General features: G+C 41.5%; 1 protein-coding gene across 4 annotated transcripts; it reads left to right on the forward strand.

Annotated features, from left to right (window-relative positions):
- The first annotated feature begins 3,889 nt into the window (after positions 1-3,889).
- draxina (dorsal inhibitory axon guidance protein a) lies at positions 3,890-22,065 on the forward strand. Of its 4 annotated transcripts, none has more exons than XM_067504592.1 (7): positions 3,890-4,050; positions 12,375-12,902; positions 13,340-13,551; positions 17,411-17,531; positions 18,463-18,555; positions 19,104-19,193; positions 19,644-22,065. In XM_067504592.1, the coding sequence occupies exons 2-7, from the start codon at positions 12,401-12,403 to the stop codon at positions 19,754-19,756; spliced, it is 1,131 nt and encodes a 376-aa protein (XP_067360693.1). In that variant the 5' UTR covers positions 3,890-4,050; positions 12,375-12,400; the 3' UTR covers positions 19,757-22,065. The 4 variants fall into 4 exon arrangements, with proteins under 4 accessions (XP_067360693.1, XP_067360696.1, XP_067360695.1 ...); XM_067504595.1 differs by having other exon boundaries at positions 3,892-4,045; XM_067504594.1 differs by having other exon boundaries at positions 3,894-4,050; positions 12,378-12,902.
- The last annotated feature ends 1,355 nt before the right edge of the window (positions 22,066-23,420 follow it).

The following is a 23,420-nucleotide window of genomic DNA, read 5'->3' on the forward strand; positions in this document are numbered from 1 at the left end:
AATCAAACCTCTCAAGGTCTAGTGTTGGTTCAGAACTCCATCTAAACCTCAGTATCCGAGTCCTGTTTTCTGCTACGGTGAGATCAACATTAATAAGGCTCATCTGAGTAACACACTACAGCACAAAGTTGGAATAGCAAGTATATGTTAAAATGCTGTTTCAGGTTCTTTAGTAATTTCTTGTGCATTTAAGTAGTTTGTTTCTGTAGGTAGCTGGTATGTGAAGAACACACACTTTTTTTTAAATTAATATTACATTAGTTATGTTCAGAATCACGATGAAACAAACTTTACCAAACAGCTTTGAACTCTGTAACTTTTCAATAAGAGCTACTCTGGCCTCAGGGCCCGAGGAGACCCCCGCTGTGTCCATAAGCCTGTGTGATAATCCATGATTGGTACACCAGGTGTATCTGGGAGACTTGTATTCTGTACGTACACACAAATGGATTTCAGCAGCAGGAAAAACAACAAAAGCAACGTTGCCTCATGATGAAAATGTTGAACTTCAAAATGGCAAATAACTCATAAATATAGCAACACGGCTCTCACATCTCTCGGCATGAAACTGGGACCTGGGCAAAGATGATTTGAACTCCTGCCTTTTCCCCCAGCGCCACCAGCAGGCTGACATTTTGAATGAAACCTCTCTTCGAAATATGGATGGCTCAAAGAAGAAAACCACAGCTTGCTAATGAGCTCATGGGTTAAGATGGTGAACATCATTTTTGTTTATACAGGATTTTGTTTAATATCAGCGCAGAGCTTCTCGGTGTGGATCTCACTGTGGCCGGAAGCTTTTGGCAGGTGTCAGACTGTCTTTGCTCATCTCCAACGGCACCATCAGCAGCATCTGAGAGCTCTGATTTACCCGTGTGTTAACATGCTGACATTAGCAGTTGCTCAAATTAGTACAGCTTCTCAGCACTGTGAGCACGGCTACAGACTCATGCAGCTCTATTTGGAGGCGAACTGACATTGGTAAAATCAAAATCACATCAGCCATGTGCATGTAGACACAAGACATTAGACTTAGCATTTCCTTTTCTGAATTCCCCACTTTATGTCTTCTCAAAGGGCAATTGGATTTTTTGAAACCAAGACTCCACTAAGAAGGGAACCGGGGACAACGTAACTGTCTCCATACCCTTGTCTCTGCAGCTGCAGACCATTCATTGCCTGCTTTTTCACTGTATAACTTTCTAATTATAGGCAAAGCTCATAACACACTGATTCCACAGGCCCCGAGAAAACAGTGCGGCATTGACTGTAACTGTTTGCATAACACTAATTACTGTAGTTACAGTAAACAACAATTTCAAAAGACCTTTTTTCTTGAGCTTTGAATTCTGCACATGGTAGCTGAGCATTTTGTGGATTGCGAGTAACAATAACATCAATTTGATTGGTCAGGTGACCTTAAACGTACAATACAACACTTTGTGTGTTACTATTTTTAAAGACATCTGAATACAATGACTTTGTCTTGTGTCTCCTGGGTAATTTGTTAAAAGTTTTCTTTCTGATCTGAGTGTGTTTGGCCCATGAGGGGTTTAATGAACAGGCCTACTTGGCCCCCTGACCCCTCGGGCCCCCTGGGCCGAAAACCTTAGTACAAAATGAATCCCTCTCGTTTCAAAGTCACTAAGCTCAACTTACTTATCTGTGCTCAGGGACATATTCTCTCCTCATCTGTCCAATCTTGGGCCAAAAAATATTTGCAGTTGATTTATTGTAGTATGTGTTACAATGGTGGAGCTCACTGTACAGAGATATTCAAAGGCATCGCTCCTCTGGCTCTCACTGTGTTATTTCATGCAGTGGTCCTGACTTTGTTTGTCCGGCAAACCTGATGTTATAAAGTAACGTACCGTGTGGCATTTATTGATTACATCCTGGTCTCTTTTTGTCAAGTCTACTACTTGTAATGACACAACCTGCAAATTCTAACCACGCATCTATTAAATATGTAAATCTGATGGGTTCCTTTGTTACTGTGTCACAGACGCCTCAAATAACTGTGTGACTGTGCTGTTGGATGGAATCATCCAACTAATCTATTGTAATAATCTTATTTGTATTTCCACTGGATTCCCTGCAGCCACTTTTACCTGGCACTGCTGCAGAATCCAGGCCTGTGGGAAAACGGTAGTAATAATGGGATTCCAGCATGAGCGCTGCTGACGCTGTGTTTTCTTATTTTTTTTTTTTTTCTTCTGTCTCTCAGGAGTCGCAGAGGATCCACAGGGGTCCTATTCAAAATACTTTTCAGAGCTGCTGATACGTTGCTCAAATGTGCCTGACAGAGACTGTGAGCATGAAGCAATATGTGGAAATCTCGTGTTGAGTCAGAATCAAAAAAAAAAAAAAAAACGTCTCAATGTGTTTTCGAGTACCAGGAAATCAGATCTACTTATATCCAGTAAACAGATGATAGATGAATAAATAACGAAACATGCTTATTACTTCTTGTACTGTATGTGAATAAAACGACAACTCAAAGTCAGAATTGGACCCTTCACACAGTAATATGTTTGGCCACTCAACACACATTTTGTATTTCACTCTTTTATCTTCCTTCAGCAGACTCAGCCCATCTGAGTTAAAGTCACACTTCTCTCAGTGGCGTGTCAGCATTGTTTGGATTCAAACCAAATGAGCATCATACTTATTCAATGGTTTCAATAATGCTAACGAGCAACTTTTCAGGGCGGACACACAGCTAAATAATAGGCTAACGTTGTAAATGTCAACCAACTCCCTTAGGTGATTTCTACACAATCATTCTCCAAATACACAGCATTAAAATGTGTTTACACACAATCAGCTCATAGTGCAGCTTTAGAATTAGTGTTGCTGGCACTCTGCAGTCCACTTTGTTCAAGTAAACAGGCCATGAAAATGCAGTTACATGGTTTCAGTGCAGAAGATAACCACCTTATGAAAAACAAACAATGTTGCTCATTGTGTCATACGTTGCCTGCGTTGACACACACTCGCTGTGCTGTTTGATTAAAAAATGTGTATTTTCCATCTGTCCAGCAGATGTGTTTTTCACCATAAACAAAGTCATATTTAGGATTTTTTTTTCTCATAGGCTTGTTGTCTGGACCAGTAGTAACTAACTATGGTCCTTGAGAACTGCAACCCTGCTTGTTTCAAACTATCCACTTCTGATTTCGTAGGTGTGTTCAGTCAATCAAAAGCTGGAAAATAAAGGTTGTGCAGGGATAGTTGGGAAAACCTGCAGGACTGCAGCTCTCGAGGATCGGAGTTGGGCACCGCTGCTCTAGAACAATGGCTTCCTCTAATCATAACCACTAACTATTGCTTGACCCTAACAATATTTGTATCAAATTAAATGAACAACTTCTGTCTTCCGTTTTGTTACTCGGCCATCTTTTTAGAGGGACTTGGATCTTGGTCTGCGCGCCCATAGGCTACTCCTGTTCCGATTGGGTTTATCTCAGGGCTTTGGGCAGAGCAGACAAGATGTTCAAAGCATTTCTCTCACTGAATAACCACAAACAATGTAGTGTTTCTAATATACAGTTTGTTACGCGTTTAGAACCATTTAAATAGTAAGATCATGCTGTAGCATTAAGATGTAAAAAACGTAAAAAAACACCTTAAGCAACTGTGGGAAGTAATATATTGTGTGGTTCAGATTTTGGATGTCTGAGATGCTGATCAGTAACTTTTTGGACGAGCTGCAGAAGCTTCACGATTTACCATGATTTGGTTTTGTTTTTCCTCGCTCTAATCCCGCCAGGACATTTGACATAAAATAAAGCGAATGCAGTTCTTCCTCCCTCTGTCCTTTTCTCACCTGCTGGGACTGGCCCCTCCGACATAACGCAGGCCTGACTTGGACGCGCGTTCGGGAGCGCGCGTCCACGTCAGGCCGGCGACTCTCCTCATAAGAAGCAGGAGACAGTCCGGATGCTTAGTTAGAGGTGGTGGTGTGTTTCGGTCCTGTCCGCTGACAGCCTGCAGCCATTAAAGGACGCCTGAACACCATCAAAGGGAAAAACAAGAAACAAACGTAAGGTAAGAAATTCTCTTTCCTGGATTTGCATGCCACGTCCCGTGTGCGGCTTTTGTGCGTTTTATCCTAATTCGTAACAAACGCCCACTGCTCTCGTGTGGGTTTGTGGCGTTTCTGTGATGTTCAAATGAGCTGTAGGTGACTTAGTGGTATTTCGTGGTTGGCTGTTCTAGATTACACACAGCAGATCGTCTATGTGCTCGTGCTTTAAAACCAAAATCTTCATGGAAATTATTTGATTTATAAGAAGAGTTCAAACACTGCACCATCACACCGCCTCAGTTTCCATCTGTGCGTAAAAACGCACAAATGTCACGTCTTAATAGTGGCATAAAAGTTAATAACTTCATTATTGCAAACGGTTCTTTCCTGGTTTTACCGGTAAAAAAAGCAGTTGAACTTGCAGCAATGGTTGAGAGCAGGAATGACGGTTTGCAAGCAGCAAATTTGATTGGGGTTGATGCTAGAAAACACATGAAATCTGATAATTAATTTAACGTTTGCGTTCCCTGCTATCGTGTTTTATAATCAGATAGTCACAAAGGAATTAAAGGGATTGATGGTGAAGGGAATCTTAAACATTTGAAACGTGTGTGTGTGTGTGTGTGTTTGTGTGTGTGTCTGAGAGAGAGAGAGAGAGAGAGAGAGCGAGGAAGAAAGAGATGAGGCTAAGGAGGGAGGACAGAGATTAAAGTTGGGAGTCTCAGTGTGACACCAAGCAATTAAAGGTGAAACACTGCACAGCAGCAATATTTGTGGACTCACTTTATGGAGATTATGTTACAAGTCAATCAGCAGGGAAGCATTAGATCAGAAGAACTGGGAGGACCCCCCAGTGAGGTGACCTCAGGCCAAAACTAAGCTCAGATTCGCTCATAAATGAATTATATGAAAATGGAGAGATAGGCTATGGGATGCAGACATGTCATTTGATGTTCAAGTGGAATTTTTGCTAATATTTTCCAAAATTCCATTTTTGGAGTGAACCCATTTAAGTCTCTTATCGTGGGTAAATTCCCTGTATCTGTACACAGAGGATCTAACATAAATGTGTCAAACAATGAAGGAATCAAAGTTTGCTTTAAATGTGTGTGTGTTTTTTTTTTTTTTATTATCATCACCAAGGCAAATTTCATCATGTTGTTTATTCTGATTGTCAGCCAAAAGGCTACATTGCTAAACACTCATCCAGCCTCCTCCACCGAGGTGTGAAGCTTGCCTTGAACGTCACTGCCAAGCATGGCTGCATCTGTTTGATCAAGACTCTTTCAACATTGGCAGACGGTCAGCGCTGCTCGCTTCCACCGAAGCAGGCGGGAGACAGACAAACTTTGGTTTCACATTATGCGTTTGCATGCTTCACTTGATCATCTGTAAACAGGAGTGTGCCCCACCCAAGCCGCTGCTGACCGGTCAAACTGTTCCCATGCACAGTGTCCGGATACAGGCCCAGGTGCAGATTTCCCGGGTTAGCAAAGAGCAAGTTTTGTTGTTGAAGCCTGAAGCCAAAGCTTTGTTTGTGTGTGTGTGTGTTAGAGAGGATTCAGCTGGTGTCCTTATCTGCCACCAAATGAAAGATGCCACCAACACTCTCCCTCCTTCTCAGTTTCTGTCTCACTTGTGTCTTTCTCCCTCTTCCTCTCTTTCTCTCTCTCTCAGCATTACATCTTATTTTCTCCTTTCCTCTTGGCAACCCCCCCCCCTTCCTCCATCCCTTTTGTCTATCTCATTCTCCCCCCTCTCTGTGGGATGCCTCTTGCTGCTTCTGGTGCTGTTTGTGTCTCACAGCATTTTTTTGGAGCATGCCTCTGTGTGGGTGTCTGAAGGAGGTTTCCCCGCTGCGAGTGTGTATTAGTGTGCATGCACACATTGTAACAGCATGAAAAGTGTCAGAGTGTGTGTGAATGTGGGCGGGCCTCGGCGCACTCACACAGGAGATAGGGGGCCGTGTCGCAGGATGTCGCTGATGTCTCCATGCATCAGTGACAATGTTCTAGTCTCGCCCCACATCTGTTGTACCTGCGACCAAATTACCACTGAATCATTTGGTGTCTCCCTGTTCTCTGCCGCGGCTCACTTGCTGACAGATGGACCTTCCTTATGGCTCCTTGTTTTTTTATCACCCTGTGTTGCTTCCAGGGGCCCTCAGCATCCAGTACACACCTAAAAGCAAAAAAACAAAAAAAACACAGTGGATGTGTGGATCCCACTGATATTGTTTGCTGAAGATTTTGGGAGACAAAGCAGTTTTAAGGCTGAAGTCAGTGGTATTGGCCCTTGAGGAAATGAAGTTTTATGGTGTTAACTGCAGCTCGGCAGAAGTGTTCATTATGCAGAGGCATTAGCTGGAGCTGTAATTTGGGTGCTTGTTATTGAACTGATATTTATGATAATTTGGCGGCACAAACTAGACCTAGTTTACCCGAGATGAGCACTATAAAAGTGAGTGTTTCTACTTCAAACATTCAGCATTATTACTTTATGACGGAGAGTAAAAGCTTTATTCGGAGGAAAGTATTTATGACAGACATTTGTTTTTCTTTGCAACTGTCACATTCATTCATGCATTTTTCTCCTTAGATCTGTAGTTCGTCTAAAGAAGATACTCAAGCTGCTGTTCAGAGATTTAGCTTGTTTCTGTGCAACCAAACACTCCCATAGAAACCTATGGGTCTCCCCCTTTTTTTCTTTTTTTTTTTTTTTTGACAGCATGTAATAAATGTGCAAATTTATCGAAGCCTGAATTATATGTAGCTGATGACTTTCTGCTCCAGTGGACATAATCTATGAAGTAATTCGGACATTAATTGACAGGGGAGTGTTCCTGATTTTAATCTCTTATCTGTGCATGTGTTGAAGGTGGCTTCAGGCTGACATGGCAGCTCAGCTTCAGCTGCTCGTTTCTGGAGCCTTTGTTTGCTGGATCCTTCTGGCCCTGCTGGTTGCTATGAGAGATAAAACAGGAGCAGATGGCTCCTGGAGGTTTGGTGTCACAGCAGGTGAAGCTAAAAGATGCACACGTCCAACAGTTTAATACCAGGGTCGCCTCCCGCTCCGCCTCACTGCGTTTTCCTCAGGCCACAGATCTCAGTCCACTCACTGTTAAGTATGTTTTTATAACGAGTGTGTCACAGAAGTGCTGCCTTCCTCCTGCTTAAGGGACTGAACCATTGATCACACACTGGAGTGAGGTCTCTGATCTCATCAGAGCTTAATCACACAGCTCTCCAATAGTGGCCCCTTTGTAATTTCTTGTAAGATTGCCTATCACTTGATACTTATTGCACTCTGCTCTGATGCGTGCGTCCTTGGTGGCCCCCTGTACACTTCTACGCAAATATATAATGTGTTTTCTATGAACTGTAAACCATAATAATACAATTTTAACAGCCCTGCTCTAGCTTACTGTGAATGTAGAGCTGACTTAGAAACTTTATTATATTTTATGCTGTGGTACAACATTTCTCTCCACACACAGCTGTGCTCAGATATGCATAAACCCAACACTGCAACCTCAAGATCGAAGTAGTAGAATTGTTGAGTAGAACTGTACACTAGTATTTCAGTGTGTGAATCGGGTTAAATGGCTGCATGACGACGTTGAAATCTAGTCCTGCTTGTTATTTGATTGTAAAAGCTGAAGTGGTATAGCACCACCAATATATTTAATTTGATTTTACTGCTAATTATTTGTTGGCCAAACCATTTAACTTCTAATCACATAAAATAATAAGTGGGTGATTTCAAAGTGACTTATTTTCTAGGTTCTTGTCTGATTTTAAAAAAGGAATAATTGTCTCATATTGAGTGAACGTTTCATGTATTACAGTAGTACAACCCTCATTGTTTTCATAAACCCCTAGAAGCAAAGGAGATTAATATATAATAATATATTAATAATGATTTTTATCTGATGACAAAGCACACGACTTTAAGATGACAGAAACCATTTGGGGTTTAGTTTCATATCATTGATATCATCATATCCTCTGTTACTTTAGTCACTGTTATTTCTATTTAACCCATCTCACAAGTCTTCTGGAACCATCTCATTTTGGGGCCAAGTTTAACTGAAAGCTTGTATTTAGGTGGGGCAGGAACCTACTGGCCCATAGATATGGTGCCCACACCTTAACCACGGTAACCACTTTTCTTGCGTAAACCTAGTCAAACAAGGGATTCAGGAGATGAACTATGATCTGCGATGTGACAGTCCGGCACTTTGTATCCAGCCCTCCTCCACCTTTTCTGTTAGTAAATGTCAGAGAAATATTTAGCCTCAGAACATAATCATTATACGATTACATTGCCTACAAACATATAATCCTGCTTGCAGTTTAGTTGCATATAAATGTCATTTTTAGGAGTGTGTGTGTGTTGCATTGTAAAGAGCTAAATGAGAAAAGAGCTCTTTTATCAAGTTGACATTTCGGTCAGTCAACAACACTTTTAAAGCCACAAACCTAAACTCCGAACATAATTAGCCTCAGTTTCTCTGCACGCTATCAGTCACTGTTTCAATATTTAAATGGTGGATTCTCATTTAGGAATGAAACTCCTCCGTTCCGGGCTGCACGTTTAACATTCCATCGTCTCGGTGGCAGATGCTTACTCCTACTGTGCACCACCTACAACACACCAACACGTATTACACAGTATCTAGCAGGAGGTCGTGTTGTTCACAGAGGTTGTTTATCCCATACAAGACTGCCTAATACCCAGAATGCCACCCAGAGTGCCGCATTATTGTCCCCCATCCTGGGTCTCCTCAAAGGCCCACCTGTTAGCGGCACATGAAAGCAGGGTACTGCTGTGCTGAGATACTCCACCGTACTTCCTCACTGCCTGAATTCCCATTCACCAGGAAGGTTTTGTGTGGCTAACATACGGTGCCTTCTGTTTCTGTGGAGTTGTCACAACAAGTTGGAAAAATTTATTTCTTGAAGCCCTTTATTGTTGTTCTGTTTTGTTTCAGCTCTCGCCCTCAGTTCAACTGTTTCGGTGCCGTTTCGACTTCATTTTACATTTTGGGTGTTAATCCTAAACGGGATCAATAGGAATCGGCCAGAAATGGATGGATCTGCCTTTTCATTTAATGCACTAAAGAAACAAGTCTCTCTTGAATCCTGCCCTATATTAAAGGAATACTTCATCAGCAATGTTAAAAGCCCTACTTAAAGAGACATCCACCCTTGTTTGTTAGCCCAGTACAAAGACTGGAAACATGAAGAAGTTAAGCTCGGTGTGTATGAAGATTTCTCCAGTGACTTGGAAAGAGAAAAGTGTTTACATCACATGGGCTAGAGCTTTCAAGTTACTGCTTGTGTTCGTTTTAATTTCCCGTTCAACTAAAAACAACAACTCAAAACTTCCCCAAAGAGGCACAAAATGGCCACGCATCATTAAAACATACAAAGAAATATTCTAAAACAGACACGTCATGACCGAAAAAATTTACAGACCATGTCCAGAAATAGACAAACAACCAAAAAGTTTATTTTGTCTGTGTGTGTGCACAGACACACACACACACACACACACACACACACACACACACACACACACCCTTTTGGTCACTAAGATACCAGAAATGCCTCATGTGGTAGACAGGCTACTTTGTGTGAAACCATTTTCCTCCCCCTGACACTCAAGGCCTGTTAGGAGATAAAGGTGTCACCTCAGCAGCCAGCCTCATACTTGTTTCCAAAACCTGCTGAGCTGGTTGACCTCCTAGACGCCGTCCCATGCAGCCTGCCTCTAAATCCCCTGGTTGAGCAGTTTGCACCTGCACTGCATACGCGCCCTGACGTATCCATCACTAGCATCCTTTTCTCCCCACATGCACACAACCCATAAACTGAGCCCTGGTTACAGAAACACCTACATTACTCACTGTGAACCCCAAAATTTGTGTGGTCTCTGTGATGAAAGAGCAGAAACCTAATCAACCCCCACCCTCCACCTCATATACCCCCCACCATCACCAGCAGCTCAATACTTCTCCCTCATTGATTTTCTGTTTGCCTGCCTCACTATTTGTCTTTTAACACAAAGGAGTCGCCTGCCACTGCACCATAATGCCGTTGTTTCTGCGGCCATAGACTGATTGAAGTGAAGGACAAAACAAACCACATCATATTTCTCATCACCTGTCATCACACGATGCAAATGTCACACCTGTCTGCACCATGTTCTTTCCCCTCTGAATATTCTCTGACTTGCCTCATCATGGTGGTTTCTGTTTTATATTCACACAAATAATCAGATATATGACATAAGTTTACAAAACATTAATTCTTTACCCATGATGTAATTGGAAAATGTATTACAAATATTGGATATCTTTATTCACTTAGAGCGATTGTGGAGTTTTGTAAAAAAAAAGTGTTTTGTTTGAAAACAAATAATGTTTGTATTTATGCTAATACAGTTTGAGGTTATCTCCTAACTGTGTGATAGAAACCAGATAAAGCCAAGATGACAAGAAAATCAAAAGTCACTGTGCAATGGGTGAAAATACGCAATGTTTTTTGATTTAAATAATGAAAAATAATCAAATAGATTTTTTTATTATTGTTTTACATTTTCTTCTCACACATATTGTATATTATCATGTTTTCCAGGAAAAGGTTTTAGGTGTTGTTTAACTTGTCAATAGCTTTTATAGGTTCATTGCATTGAAGTCCAATTTGAGGGTCTGTGTGATGTTGCTTTTGCAAGAAATTTCCTATTCAAAGTCAAAGAAGTAATGATGTTTGAATACCCGAGTGCAAACAAGAGGCAACATGAAGCAGCGAAACTTTTAGAGTGTGTCTTTCATCTATTGTGGAAATATGCCATGACATGAGCATCTAAGAGGACTAAGACTGGCTCCCAGTTAAGACATTACAAAAACATTAACACACGCATCATCACTGAGGAAATGGTTATCTGTGTGTGTGTGAGACTGTGACCTCCTGGCTTATATGCTGTCAATGATTGCAAGCGATGGGCTGCAGGTGAGTGGGTGGTGTGACGCGGACCAGGTAGAATCGGAGTGTAGCAACAGGGAAGAGGCAGAGGGCTGGGACACCCGGAAAATACACAGATCAGCCACAACATTAAAACCAGCATGTGGCTTTTGTGTGGAGGTGGACAGGCGTCATCGTGGGAGGCACTGTGTTTTAACACCATAGCCAGCATTAAAATGTTTGTCTTCTTGACCACATCATTAAAACCACCAGGCATGTGTCGCATCTAAATGTTAATATAGACAAATAAACTTTTAGTGATTTCAAATTCAGTCATTGTAGCTTAAGATGGGAATAAAAATGTTTGTTTTTTTCCCTTCTTTCAGGCTCCTTGCTATCATTTTAGTCACACTTGGACAAAGCGCTGGGCAACTTAAATGCAGATGTACAGAAGCTCATATTTTAGTGCAGTCACATTTCTGAGATATGTTGACTTTCCAGTAAAAGGGACGGTCGGCGGGCCCTCGAGACTACTGAATAGGCAGCGTTGAAGGATGCGTGCAGTGTGGTATCTCATACTGAGTAAGGCAGGAAGGTGTGGGGATGAAGGCTGGAAGTCATTTCTTAAAGGGAGCACTCAATGTCTGTCCATGTCTTTCTATGCCTGCTCAAGAGGCTGAGAGTGTGGTAGCCTGAATTTTGATCATGTATGATGGGAGAATAAAGGAATGTCCCATTTTGAGGGAGGTTACATATGAGTAGCATTTTCTCCACAAACCATTGCAGTGTAGTGTTTGTATTTGTCTCCACAGGAGAATGACATGTAATATCCTGTGTAGGTGTTGTTGTAATAAGGCCTATACCTATGCCTATAAATTATTCTTGGGGTTTGCGGTTGTCCATAAATTATTGAGCTCCTATTTTTAAAAAAAAGAACTCAGTGCACCCCCCAAATCTCTGGCTGAGGTGATTGATTTTGACCATTTAAGGAAAAAATGTAGTGTACACATGATGTTGCAAACACTGACAGGCTGCCTTTACATTCATAAACATAAGGTCCAACATTTAGACTACACACTATATATGTTCTATATATTGTGCTGTCAAATTCTTACAATATGGTAAATAAATGTATTGTTTAAATTAAAACAAAATCCAGTGCGATACTTTATCATACTTTATAGCTTGGTTTTTCCAAGAGTCTAAAGCCCTAAAATATTTAGTTTACAATCATGTACAACAAAGAAAACCAACGAGTAGAAACCCTTATACACAAGTGTTTACAACTGCTGCTAAAATATGACTCCCTGTAATTTAAAATTAGTATTGGTAACCAGAATTTGTGCAATACTGACAAACGCTTTCTGTCTTCCCAGCAGGTGGTGTGCTGTAAGGACGGACAATGGCTCGCTCCTGGAGTCTGCTTCTGGCAATCTTGTTTGCCGCCCCGGTGTTGGCACGTAGCGCTGAGCCTGGAGCGCCTCATGCCAAGAGGAGACAAGCACAAACCTCAGCAGATGGCAGCAATAACCTACAGTACCCTCTGCAAGGTCTACAGGGCTCCAGTTACAGCAGGGACCGTGGGGGACACGGGAGCCAGGGGGCCCGTGTTGCAAAAAGCGGAGCTGGGCTGCACTCTCACAGGTCCTTGCACCCTCTGGCCAGGCCTGAGGATGATGGGACAGGCCTGGAGGGTCTGAGTCCAGTGAGACTCGAGATGGGCCCGGGCAGGGACAGAGACAGGGTTCGAATGAGTATGAAGAGTCCATCCCAGGCCCGGGAAAACCACCTTCTGGGGACACGCAAGGGGAGGGGACATGGACATGGGAATGGTAATGGGCAGGGACAGCACTTTGAACACAGGAAACAAGGGAGTCGGCGTGAAAAAGGGCGACATGGAAAAGGTGAGTTGTCAAAGGATCTAAATGTTCAGGAGAAAAAAGTAGTTTCAGATATTAAAATGGAAACTTGGTTAGTTTATGTTCTAACACCAACCCCAAAGAGATGACAGATTTAATATTGGATTCACCTAAATTATAATTTTATTTGCTCAGATTGTCAGATAACAGTCTATGAGAAAACGTTTATACGAATTCAAACAGAACTTTTTTATGCCGTTGGAACTTTTTCCAAAGTTCCAATTTTCTGAGAACTTTCATGGTGTTTTGTGTATGTAGACATGAAATTTTAAGCATGAAATTAACTGACAACTCCGTATAGGTTATCGGTCCACTCTCTCTTCCTCTTCAACGCTCTTCAACGCCCTCAGGGTTGACGTTTTTTAATGTCAAGGTCATGATACGTGAGTGTTGGGTAAACAATTAGCTTTGTCTTTCCACAGGGTTTCCTGAGCTGAGCTCTGCACTGAAGGACAGGGATCTGTTTCAAGATCCTCCCTTGTCCTCCTCTGCTGCCTCCCCCTCCCTCAGTGTGACCCCTCCCAGTGAGCCCACCTCCCCCATCGCTGCCGTGTTTGGCTCGGGCTTCTCCATGGTTACCATGGTGATGAACGAGCATCCCCCAACGCTGCCCCCGGCCTCCACCAAACCCCAGGTAACCCCAGCACGGCCCGTGCGCTTATTAAAGGCTGCGTCTGTTGTGCCTCAGTGTGACGCCAGCGTGCGGAGGAAGTCGAGTGAAAATGGGCCCCATTACTGCCATTATGCTGCTACAACCCTCATTGCTCATCTTAGAAATGACAGTGTGAACCTGAAAATGCTGCCGGTGAAAAATATCCTCCAGCAGGCCCAACCCACTGCCTCTTGGTCACAGTGTGTATGATAAATGTGACCATGTTCTCCATAATAAAACTTCGCCTCTGGGATCGAAACCACGGTGTTCAGAGTCCAGCAGCACATTCTCTGCAGCTGCCTCCTTGTTCCTTTATTAGAAACCATGTCAGGACAAAATGTATGTGAGCACAGAGAATCTTTTTTGTGTCCGGCTGTGGGCACATGTAATGAAAGATCTGCAGGAGTGCGTGGGGCAGCACTCACCACCTGTCACACTCACCCAGCATGAGGCTGGCACCGTATGCAGAAACAAGGAGGAATAAAATCACATTTTCTTGTGCCGCCTTCAGCCTTGTAACAGACTGAGCCTGTTTAGGACAAGACAGTGCCTGTTGTCAATAGATAATGAATCATTGCCCTCGTCATTGGAGCGTTCACATTTGTCAGAACTGTGGCGACAAACACTCAACAGCTTGTAGCACATTTGTAGGAAAAAGCTGGCCACGCATGTATTAAAAAAAGCACGCATAAATAATAGGGATGAGTTTTGATTTCAGTGTTTGCTGCATGGGGTTTCCTCCCACAGTCCAAAGACATGCGTGCTATGTTAATTGTTAACTCTTGATTCATTGACTGTCTTTGTATGTCTCTCTCTGTTGGCCCTGAGATGGACTGGAACCTTGTCCAGGCTGTACCCTATCTGTCGCCCAGCGACAGCCGGGATAGGCTGCAGCACCCATGACCCTGAACAGGATGAGTGGCTAAAGATAATGGATGGATGGATCGATTCAGTGTATGGAATAGTACAAGAAAATGTACTTCGGAACTTCTTGTTTTGTACTTCTGTTGTATGGCTTTTTAAACAAATCAAGTAGCCTTACTCACTTTAACAAATAGGGTGAGTAGGCTCCTTGTGGGCAGGACACTGAGCCCCAAATTGCTCCTGGTGCACACTTTGCAATCTTTAATTAACAGTCTTGCTCATGTTTAAGGGACAACATTCAAGATTCTGGATGGAGACGGAATGCGAACCATCTCTTATTACAGAATCTTTCTAATCTCTCTTTCTAACCACCAATCAACCAGTGATGTAAACTACAATCTCGCTGCTCTTCTATTCATAAAAAAAAAAAACAATCGTTTACAAGAGTGCATTCAGGTTTTTAGCACTACCTGGCTTAGGTTTTTAGACGTCCCTGGCCGGTCTCTGTGTTTGATGTCTGTAAACTGGATGGTCAGTCTATTTACCAGGTCTCTGAGAACCTGGGACGCTGTGCGAGATGTGAATTATTAAGAATCCAAAAGTCTTTCGGGGGTTTAATGACACAAGCTGGGCACACGGCAAGGATTCTTAATTAATGTTCGATCTGCTGATGGTTTAATGAGCAGCCGAGCTGAAGTCGGAAACTCTGTAATTTATCTAATTGATATTTCCTTATGAGCTCATTTCCTGAGGGTGAAAGGGAAACAAGTATGGATCTGTTTCCATAAAGAACTTATCATTTGATGGCTGAAGTATTCCCCAAGAGACATCTCAAAGTCCTGCTGACTTAATTATCCCGTTGGCGTTTCTATTGTGTTTCCTCTCTTGAATGACACTGGTTATGTTTTATGGCTTTTATTGCAGAAAGTTATGATTGAGCACTTCACAGGGGGGGTTGGGGGTTAGTTTTATAGCCAAGTCATCATGCACTCACAATGTGAATGAGAATATTTTACAGGCGTGGAATATTTGAATTTATGATTTATGATGAATGGTAAATGTGTCAAAGTACTGACTTTTACTATCTGAGGAGCAAAAACAACAAAACTAGACAGTTCACTCTATTGCTGTTGAAAACCACATCTTGACAACATGAAACAAATCCGAAGCACCAAAAGGACAGACGAAGGAAGGAGGATCTCATTGATTTGTTTTATGAACCCTCTCATAAACCAAATCAATGACATACGTCCTTTTGCTAAGTTCAAATAGTAGCACATCTGCACAGGGAGAAAAATGCACTGAAGGTTCAGCTCTGCCTACTTTACTGTGCAGCTGAAGATTTTGAATTTCAAAGCCCAAATCTTTGCCTTTGGTAGAGCACAATGCTCTTTACCTTTTAATAAAAAAATTATTGCATCAAAATCTATAAATATAGGACTGAACCCGAATGAAGGAAGACAAGGTAAGAGCCTATTGGAGAGCAGAAAAGATATTGGATAAGAAGAAACGTTTTTTTTTAACATTATGTCGCTGGTAACATCAGGGAAAATAAGCCGAAACATTTGGGTTGTCCTGGTTGAGTGCTTGAGTCAAGTGGCCTCCTGCAATCAGAGGTGTCCTCAGGTCTGACTCTTTGAAAATCCCACCAGGCCTTTTACAAATCTCAGTCCGACCTAGACAAACACACACTCACAGAACCATGTTCTTTCCCAAGAAATCCATTATTTTCATCTTCATAAGACCAGTTTGTTTGCCTGCCAAAACTCAACAGACTTTTGAGAGCATGTCAAGTAAAGTGTTGAACCAGTTGTTACATAAAAGACAAAGGTCAAACTCCTCGGAATTTCTTGTGTCCTGCAGGAGACCAATTAACACATTGGCTTGATTGGCTCTCGTGGGTGGTGAAGAGCTGAAGGGGCTCAATCAACCAACTGAAAAACTATTTCTCAACACTTCTGCATTTCCCCATGTGCTGACATGTACTGTTAGAAGGCAGCAAATGTTTATACAGTTTGAGTGTATGAAATCTTTACTTTGCCTTCGGTTGAGCTTGATTTTCAGCAAGAGGTGTAAAATTCCCAGTGAGATATGTTGACATTTTGTTGAAAGCTTTGGGTGGATGGAAACGTCCAGAGATGTTTATAGGAAACACAATAATTACATAGACTTTTCATTAACTTTAATCAGGTACTAGCGACGAGGAACAATCCATCTGAGTTATGGGTTGTTTCAGGCATTGACAGGCTAACGCAAGAGCAGAATGGGGACTTGTTGCTCTGATTATTGTTAGATAGGCACCTGTGCTCTACCAAAGTTAGTGCATAATGTGAAAATACACCCACAAACTCTCTTATGTCCTTTCAATGGCAGGTAATTGAACAAACCCACATAACACATAATACTATTAGCTGCTTCTGTATGTATTTCCCCACCAATGCTACACTTTTGGGAAAATGTATAGCAGCCTAAACCAAAATGAGTAGGTGACTTGATTTATATAAATATTATAGGAGCTTATTGTGATTGTCTGCCTCAGGACCACTTTAGATTCTGTCTTTACCGCTGAGAAATAAAGCCTGAGGTTGTGTTCTCTTACTACAGATTTAACAAAACTTACAACATGAGGTGTCCACATTGTTGACAGCCATGTTTTCTCTCTTACCGATCGATTAGTTTTTAAAGCTCTGCTGTTGTCTCCGTTCAGCCCCTGTGAGGGAATTTTGTGAATCACTGGAGCATTAACTAGATTGTTTCATTAAAACCAACCTGAATGTGTTTACCCACAAATCACAGTGAGCAAATCAAACCATAGTCATCTGTGGTTTCACTGAATGGAGAGAAGATTATTCTGAGGCGACAGAAATGGCTTCTCCGTTTTTTTTCTCTACAGCAGCTCAAAGCAAAAGCGTACAATGAAATCACAGCATGAAATAAAAATGTACGTTTTGACCTCAACGTATGATTCCTTTGTCAGAGGTCTGGCCGTGGAAAAGGACCAGGAGAGGTGATGCCTACTTTGGACATGGCGCTGTTTGATTGGACAGACTATGAGGATATGAAGCCTGTGGACACCTGGCCATCTTCCAGGAAGAAAGGTTTGTATTAAAATGATCTATATTATATAAGATTGTTTTATTGCGTTTAAATTGACAAGACTGAGAGTTTACAACTGTGCCGACAGCTCTGTAAGTGGTGTAACGTTTGACATGTTCACCATCTTGTTCAGCGTGCTAATGAACAGCTCATGAAACAATTTTGTACGTATTTAGTCATGAGGCAAAATATTAGACATATTGGATGCAGATGAGGATAACATATGTCATGTAGAATTATCATCTGGACCTTGATGCCTGTTCAGTGTTTGCTGCCCATCTAGAAGCTTTACATGACAAGTGAAATGTTGGATTTGCTTGTGGCAACAGAAGTATCCTCATACGTGGATAAATATGAGCATTTAATATGAAAACCACAAATGGCTAGCTCATTTTGTGAGAATCATACCTGGGTTCATCCGGTGGGCATCGCTTGGACCCTTGTTCAAAATGTTTGTCGACATGTTCCGCTCTGGACCAAAGTGATGGACTAGCTGACGGACAGACTGACACTACTATCACTGCTCATGTTGAATTTTTTTTTTACTTTAACTATTATTTGTTCAGGCAGTTTGTATGAACACCTGGTTCACATTCACACAGGTTTTCAAGGGGGAGGGCTGCTGCTTTTCACTTTTCCCATGCAGATTTTAACTGGCCCGTCTGGGGGATTAAACCAGTGACCTTCCCGTCTAAAGTTGGTTCGTTATTACAGAGGCCCCCAAACACAGAACCCTGTTTTATCCTGATTATTTACAGTACATGTACATATGGTGCAAGCTTCAAGTGTGCTTTTTTTTTTTCTTTCGGGATAAACAATTTGAGTTTTCAATAGTTAAAATGTTTCATAAGAAAACAAGTGACATAAGTTTGTTTGGTGAGGTGATGAATTATCTACACTCTTCATTGGTTTTTTTGGTTTTTCCTGCTGCAGACAAGAGGAGGAGTAAGAACCTCAGCAGCGGAAACGCGACTATAGACGCTGATGCCATCGAGCCATGTGACCACCACCTGGACTGTCTCTCAGGTGAGTCTGCATTCCACAGGCTGCTCTGGACCACAGTAAAGTTCTCTTGAATTCAATTTATATTGTTGCAGCAGCTTCAGGTACCTTTATTACTAGGGGGGTCATAAAAAGCAGCGACAGCTTGCATCCACCTTTGTGTTCTTTTCAAAGGGCTTTGTTTCAATCTGGGGGGGTTACATAAAGGCCTTTACAGTACAAATCTTTATTTGTTCAAACATCCATCTTAACTTTGTCTTTTTACTTGTTATTTCCTGGAAAGGATTGACATCCTCAGGCTTAAAAAAGGTCAAATAATAGAAAAAAATATTTTTAGGCTGACTTGGTCATAACACACAGCGCCCCTATACCAACCGAAAGGCTTTTACTCAGTGCTGTTAATGCTGTTTTTACTAATTAAACAGTCTGGTAATAATGGTAATATTAGATATGTGATACACTCCCTGGGAGTTTGTGACCGTCAATCATCTCATGTGAGACATTTTATTTTGTGTAAACAAGATTTCATATAAAACGTGTTTGTCGGATGTTTTGTGTTTGTTACACTGAAGGTTCCTGTTGTGACCTGAGATTACATGAGTGTAAACCTCACAACCGAGGGCTCAACAACAAATGCTACGACGACTGCATGTGTGAGGAAGGTGAGTGTTAAGGGCGTGGGGTCGAAACACACACACTGGTGTGGTGTTCTGCAGGTTTGATTTGCAGCTTGAACATTCAAGCATTTCCTCAAGTCTAACTCTTTGTAATTAAGATTTTAAAAGGCCATCGACTAGTGACAGTGAGTCCCTGGAGTTTCCAAAATGAGTGGCAGACTCTCATTGACATAAAAAAAAAGTGTTAATAAAAGATGATTTGTGTTGAAGTGTTTTGAGGTTCTAAATTTTGATTGGAAAAACTGTTCATGTGCTGAAGAAGCAAATATATTATGTGTTCAGTTTTCATAAATATGTAAAACCTATTTGCATTTGATGAGTTTTGTGATCACTGCCTTTATGCAGTCGCTCTGCCACTTTCTCTGTGTCCAGACCTTTTTTTTTTAATCTACTGAAGTGTTTGCTCAGTGTTTGTTCTTTTTCTGTTTATTCAAGGTTTTCGTTGTTACGCTAAATTCCATCGGAAGAGGCGTGTGACCAGGAGGAGGGGTCGCTGTGTGGTGCCAGAGTCGGTCAGCAGTGACCAAGGAGGCTTCATCACTATCTGAGGAAGTGGAGGATTCTAAAGGAGAGAGGAGACAGGATGAATTAACCCATGAGCACTCAAACATTAGCTGTGTCTCAATTCACTGGCTAAATTCTTCCAAGGCTGCACCTGAAGACCAGTCGTGTCACAGTTTAGCAACAAGGTGACACTGTGTCCCAAAACTGTGTGTCGTGTCCCACTTTGAAGGATTTTCAAATGCAACCTGCCACCACCTGCCAACAGAGGCTCCAAGGGATGGATCCTTCAGGGCCTGACAGGTCCCCACAATCTTTACATGTGTTAGTTTACATAAAGTTGGTGACTGTAGGTCAGCTGGCCACTTTGCTAACAAAACCAAGGGGCTTAAATCCTCAAGTTTCAGAAAACATGTTTTTTGTGTGACATTGATAGTTAGCTACTTAGATCCACACTAGCTCAGCTGCTCTGCCTTCCACATCCAGCTGGGATCCGCTGGGGACGTGCATAAGAAATCCTCCACAGACCACACTGTTCCATTTGGGTTCAGCCTTCCTGCCATCAAAGACCACATAGAGCTTTAAAGGATGCAGCCCGTGAACTGAGTCACAGCTACAGTAGACATCACATGACACTGCTTATGGACCACATGCTTAGAGGTGAGGACTTGTTGGTTTTTTTAAAGATGCCACGTTTTAAAAATCTGCAAATGCAGACAAGGTGCAGTTAAAACAAAAAAGCAGATGATTAGTCAAACTGCTAATCATCTAACTTATTAGTCTTACTGCTGCTTTAATGTTTCATTGTGGCCTAGAACCTTCTAATCCAGCAAATCATCATCTTTAAGTACTTAACCAATTAATTGCAGTCCACACATCATCACGTGTTAATTTGGGTTTATTCGCTCGAGCATCACTTAAAAGACAACATGTTTAAATAAAACCTGAATTTCAACTTTTCACACAGTTTGCAATGACCAATGTCTACAAAAAAAAAATATTTTGTAATTAGTAGAAAACCTTGATGTCACATCACCGAGCAACTCTGTCTCATAAAAATGTATGTTTCTCTTCAACTAAACGGCAAATGTACATACAATCACAAAACCACAATCAGCAATCATCGTTGGCACCTAAAATTCCAGCTTATCCAGCAGCTTTTCTATCAAAAAAAAAAGTTCTGTGCATGTTGCAATGTTTTTTAGGCATTATTTGCAACAAAACCGGAGGAAGATGTGAAAATTGCACACAGGCATCACATTGTGATTTACCCAACACTGATGTTAGCACTAACTTATTTAAAGTAACTGGTAAAGTCTGGATGCAACAGCCTCCGTCGCAGAGATTGTTTTATCTGGACTCACATTTCAAACATTTGCCAGGTGTGTCGTAAAGTGGAAAAGCGCAAAATGTTGTACAAAGGTTTTTACTAGTGTTAAGAGGCTCACATCAGCGCTAATGTCTCGTACACGAGGCATTCAGGGACAATACAGATCGTCGCTCAAATTGCAGACTGCAAGGTTGTGCAGAACTTCAGGGATTGGTTGCATTTGCTTGAGTTGTTGGGGTCGCAGGATCACACATTCCAAGAGCGTCTGCACAATCTTTTGCTAAACTTAACCACAGTGTTTTTTGTTTCCTGAACTAGACTTTACGCAGGAATTTAGAGTGAAATCCTGGTCTGTAAAATGACATTCCCTCCATCCACTCCAACCCCCTGGCATCTGGCTGTTGTGCTTCACTCATTTAAAAAAAAAAGCTACACTGGAACAAATTCTGGAATGTAACTGTATTTGCAGTTTAGTTGCATAGGAACTTGCGCTGATTGAGTCTCTGAGATGTTTTAGTATTTATTTGCTAAAACAGATTTTGTGAGTTTTGGAAAACTCTTCATTTATCATCTGTTTTGCTGACCAGGGTCAAACACTGTTTAGAAATAATTTTTAGCTGTGGTTTAGTAGTTTGGAGTCACAAAAAGCCCTTTTCCCATCATGCCATGTACAGAAATCATTGTCAGCTAAAATGTCTTGGTGTCGGTGTGAACTCTCTGTTGCATTTAGTTTCTTGGCAACGAGCTCTTCGGCTTCTCCAAACATGTCCTAAAAATTATTTGTAAATGCTATTTGAACGGGTGTGCTGCTGTATTGTAAATATGTATTTTTTTTTTTTTTTTTGACACAACCACTCTTCAAATGTACTGAACAGTAGAAAGATAAACGGCGAGGCTGGTTTGACTTCACTTTTCCATGTCTTAATATATATTTTATTTATACTGTACTTAAACACATGTTTGTCTAAATATTGTGTTTTTCTGCCTCTTTTGTTTTCATGATTAAACACTTACTTGGATAAAGAATATTTGGTACGTTTTTCTTTTTTTTTGCTAATGACAAAGTAAATAACATATTTAAAAAGTGCAATTACAAATCTCTCTTTTACTTACAGTATGTATTGAGACCTTCATATCAATGCTTTATAGAAGCTCTTTCGGAAACAGCTCCAGCTGTTTACACCGGGATTTGAGTTTTCTCAAAAATAGAGGATCAAGAAAACTGTGAACATTGATGAGAAGTTTCTTGGTTTCTTCTATGCCGGGCTTCTAATGCCGGGCTCAGCATCTGTCGGCTTCATCCGAATCCCAAGTGGATCCCTCCACCGTCCAGGGAAACCTGATCAGGAATGGGCTTCCTGTCAGGTGATGTTGATACTGTCTGAAGGGATGAGATCGTGAATGTTTAAAAAGTGCAGACGGGTTTTAATTCTCCACTCCATTCCTTCTGTGTCTTACTGGGAACTGTTTGAATTTACAGCACTGACAGTGACGCCAAGCAGTCAGACACTGACGGTCTGTATGCTGGCTGTATGGGAGCACGTGGACAGAAAGAGTCATAAAAAAACAGCCTAAGTGTAAAGAGTGGGATGTGCTGAAGGAAACCTAGAATATTTTACCAGAAAATTACGTAAAAACACTTGAAGTCAGTCTCACCAACCGAATTCAAGATGTGCCAAGCACAAAGGTGGGTCATGAGTACTGACTTCTGCCTGTAGAAGCTGCTTTGTAAAAAAAAAATAAAAATAAAAATAAAACATATTCTGGACATAATTTTTGTATTTTTCTCCAATATCCTTTATTCGTTAATATTTTAATCCAGAGACTTAGAAATAAATATTGTCATTGCGGCTTAGCTAAAACCGCAAAGCTGATGGAGGCCTGAGACTTTTGCTCAGCACTGTATGAACTTTCAGAACTTGCTTTGGTCACGTATTCTTTCTTTCTCTTCCTTTCTCATATATTTTTGAGTCAGTATTAAGGTGCCATCTACCTCCATGTGTTAAGACGAGCGCTGCTGTCTTTGAAGCTCATCATCGCCCAACCACCCTGAACTGTGTCAGAATCTGTTAATGGAAAGCTTACGACACATTAGAGCAAGTGCAGGCAATAACATTCAACGCGTCTCTGATCCGAACACACAAGGCCTCTGAAAATCTATCCTTATTAATATTTGATCGGATGGAGATAGTAAAGTTCATTTTTCTTTCCTAACCACCAGATCAGTCGAGCTGTGATTGTGCCAACCTGATTTACGGCCCCAGAATAAAAGCAGTAGTGATGTATTTTTAATACTTACCTCTGAGAGGAAGCTCTGGTGGAGCGCCCTGGCCAGCAGCCAATTAAGTGATAGATTACACACGGTCACATCTGGGCAGAGA

This window comes from Channa argus, chromosome 5, assembly GCF_033026475.1.
Source record: "Channa argus isolate prfri chromosome 5, Channa argus male v1.0, whole genome shotgun sequence".
NCBI lineage: Eukaryota > Metazoa > Chordata > Actinopteri > Anabantiformes > Channidae > Channa > Channa argus.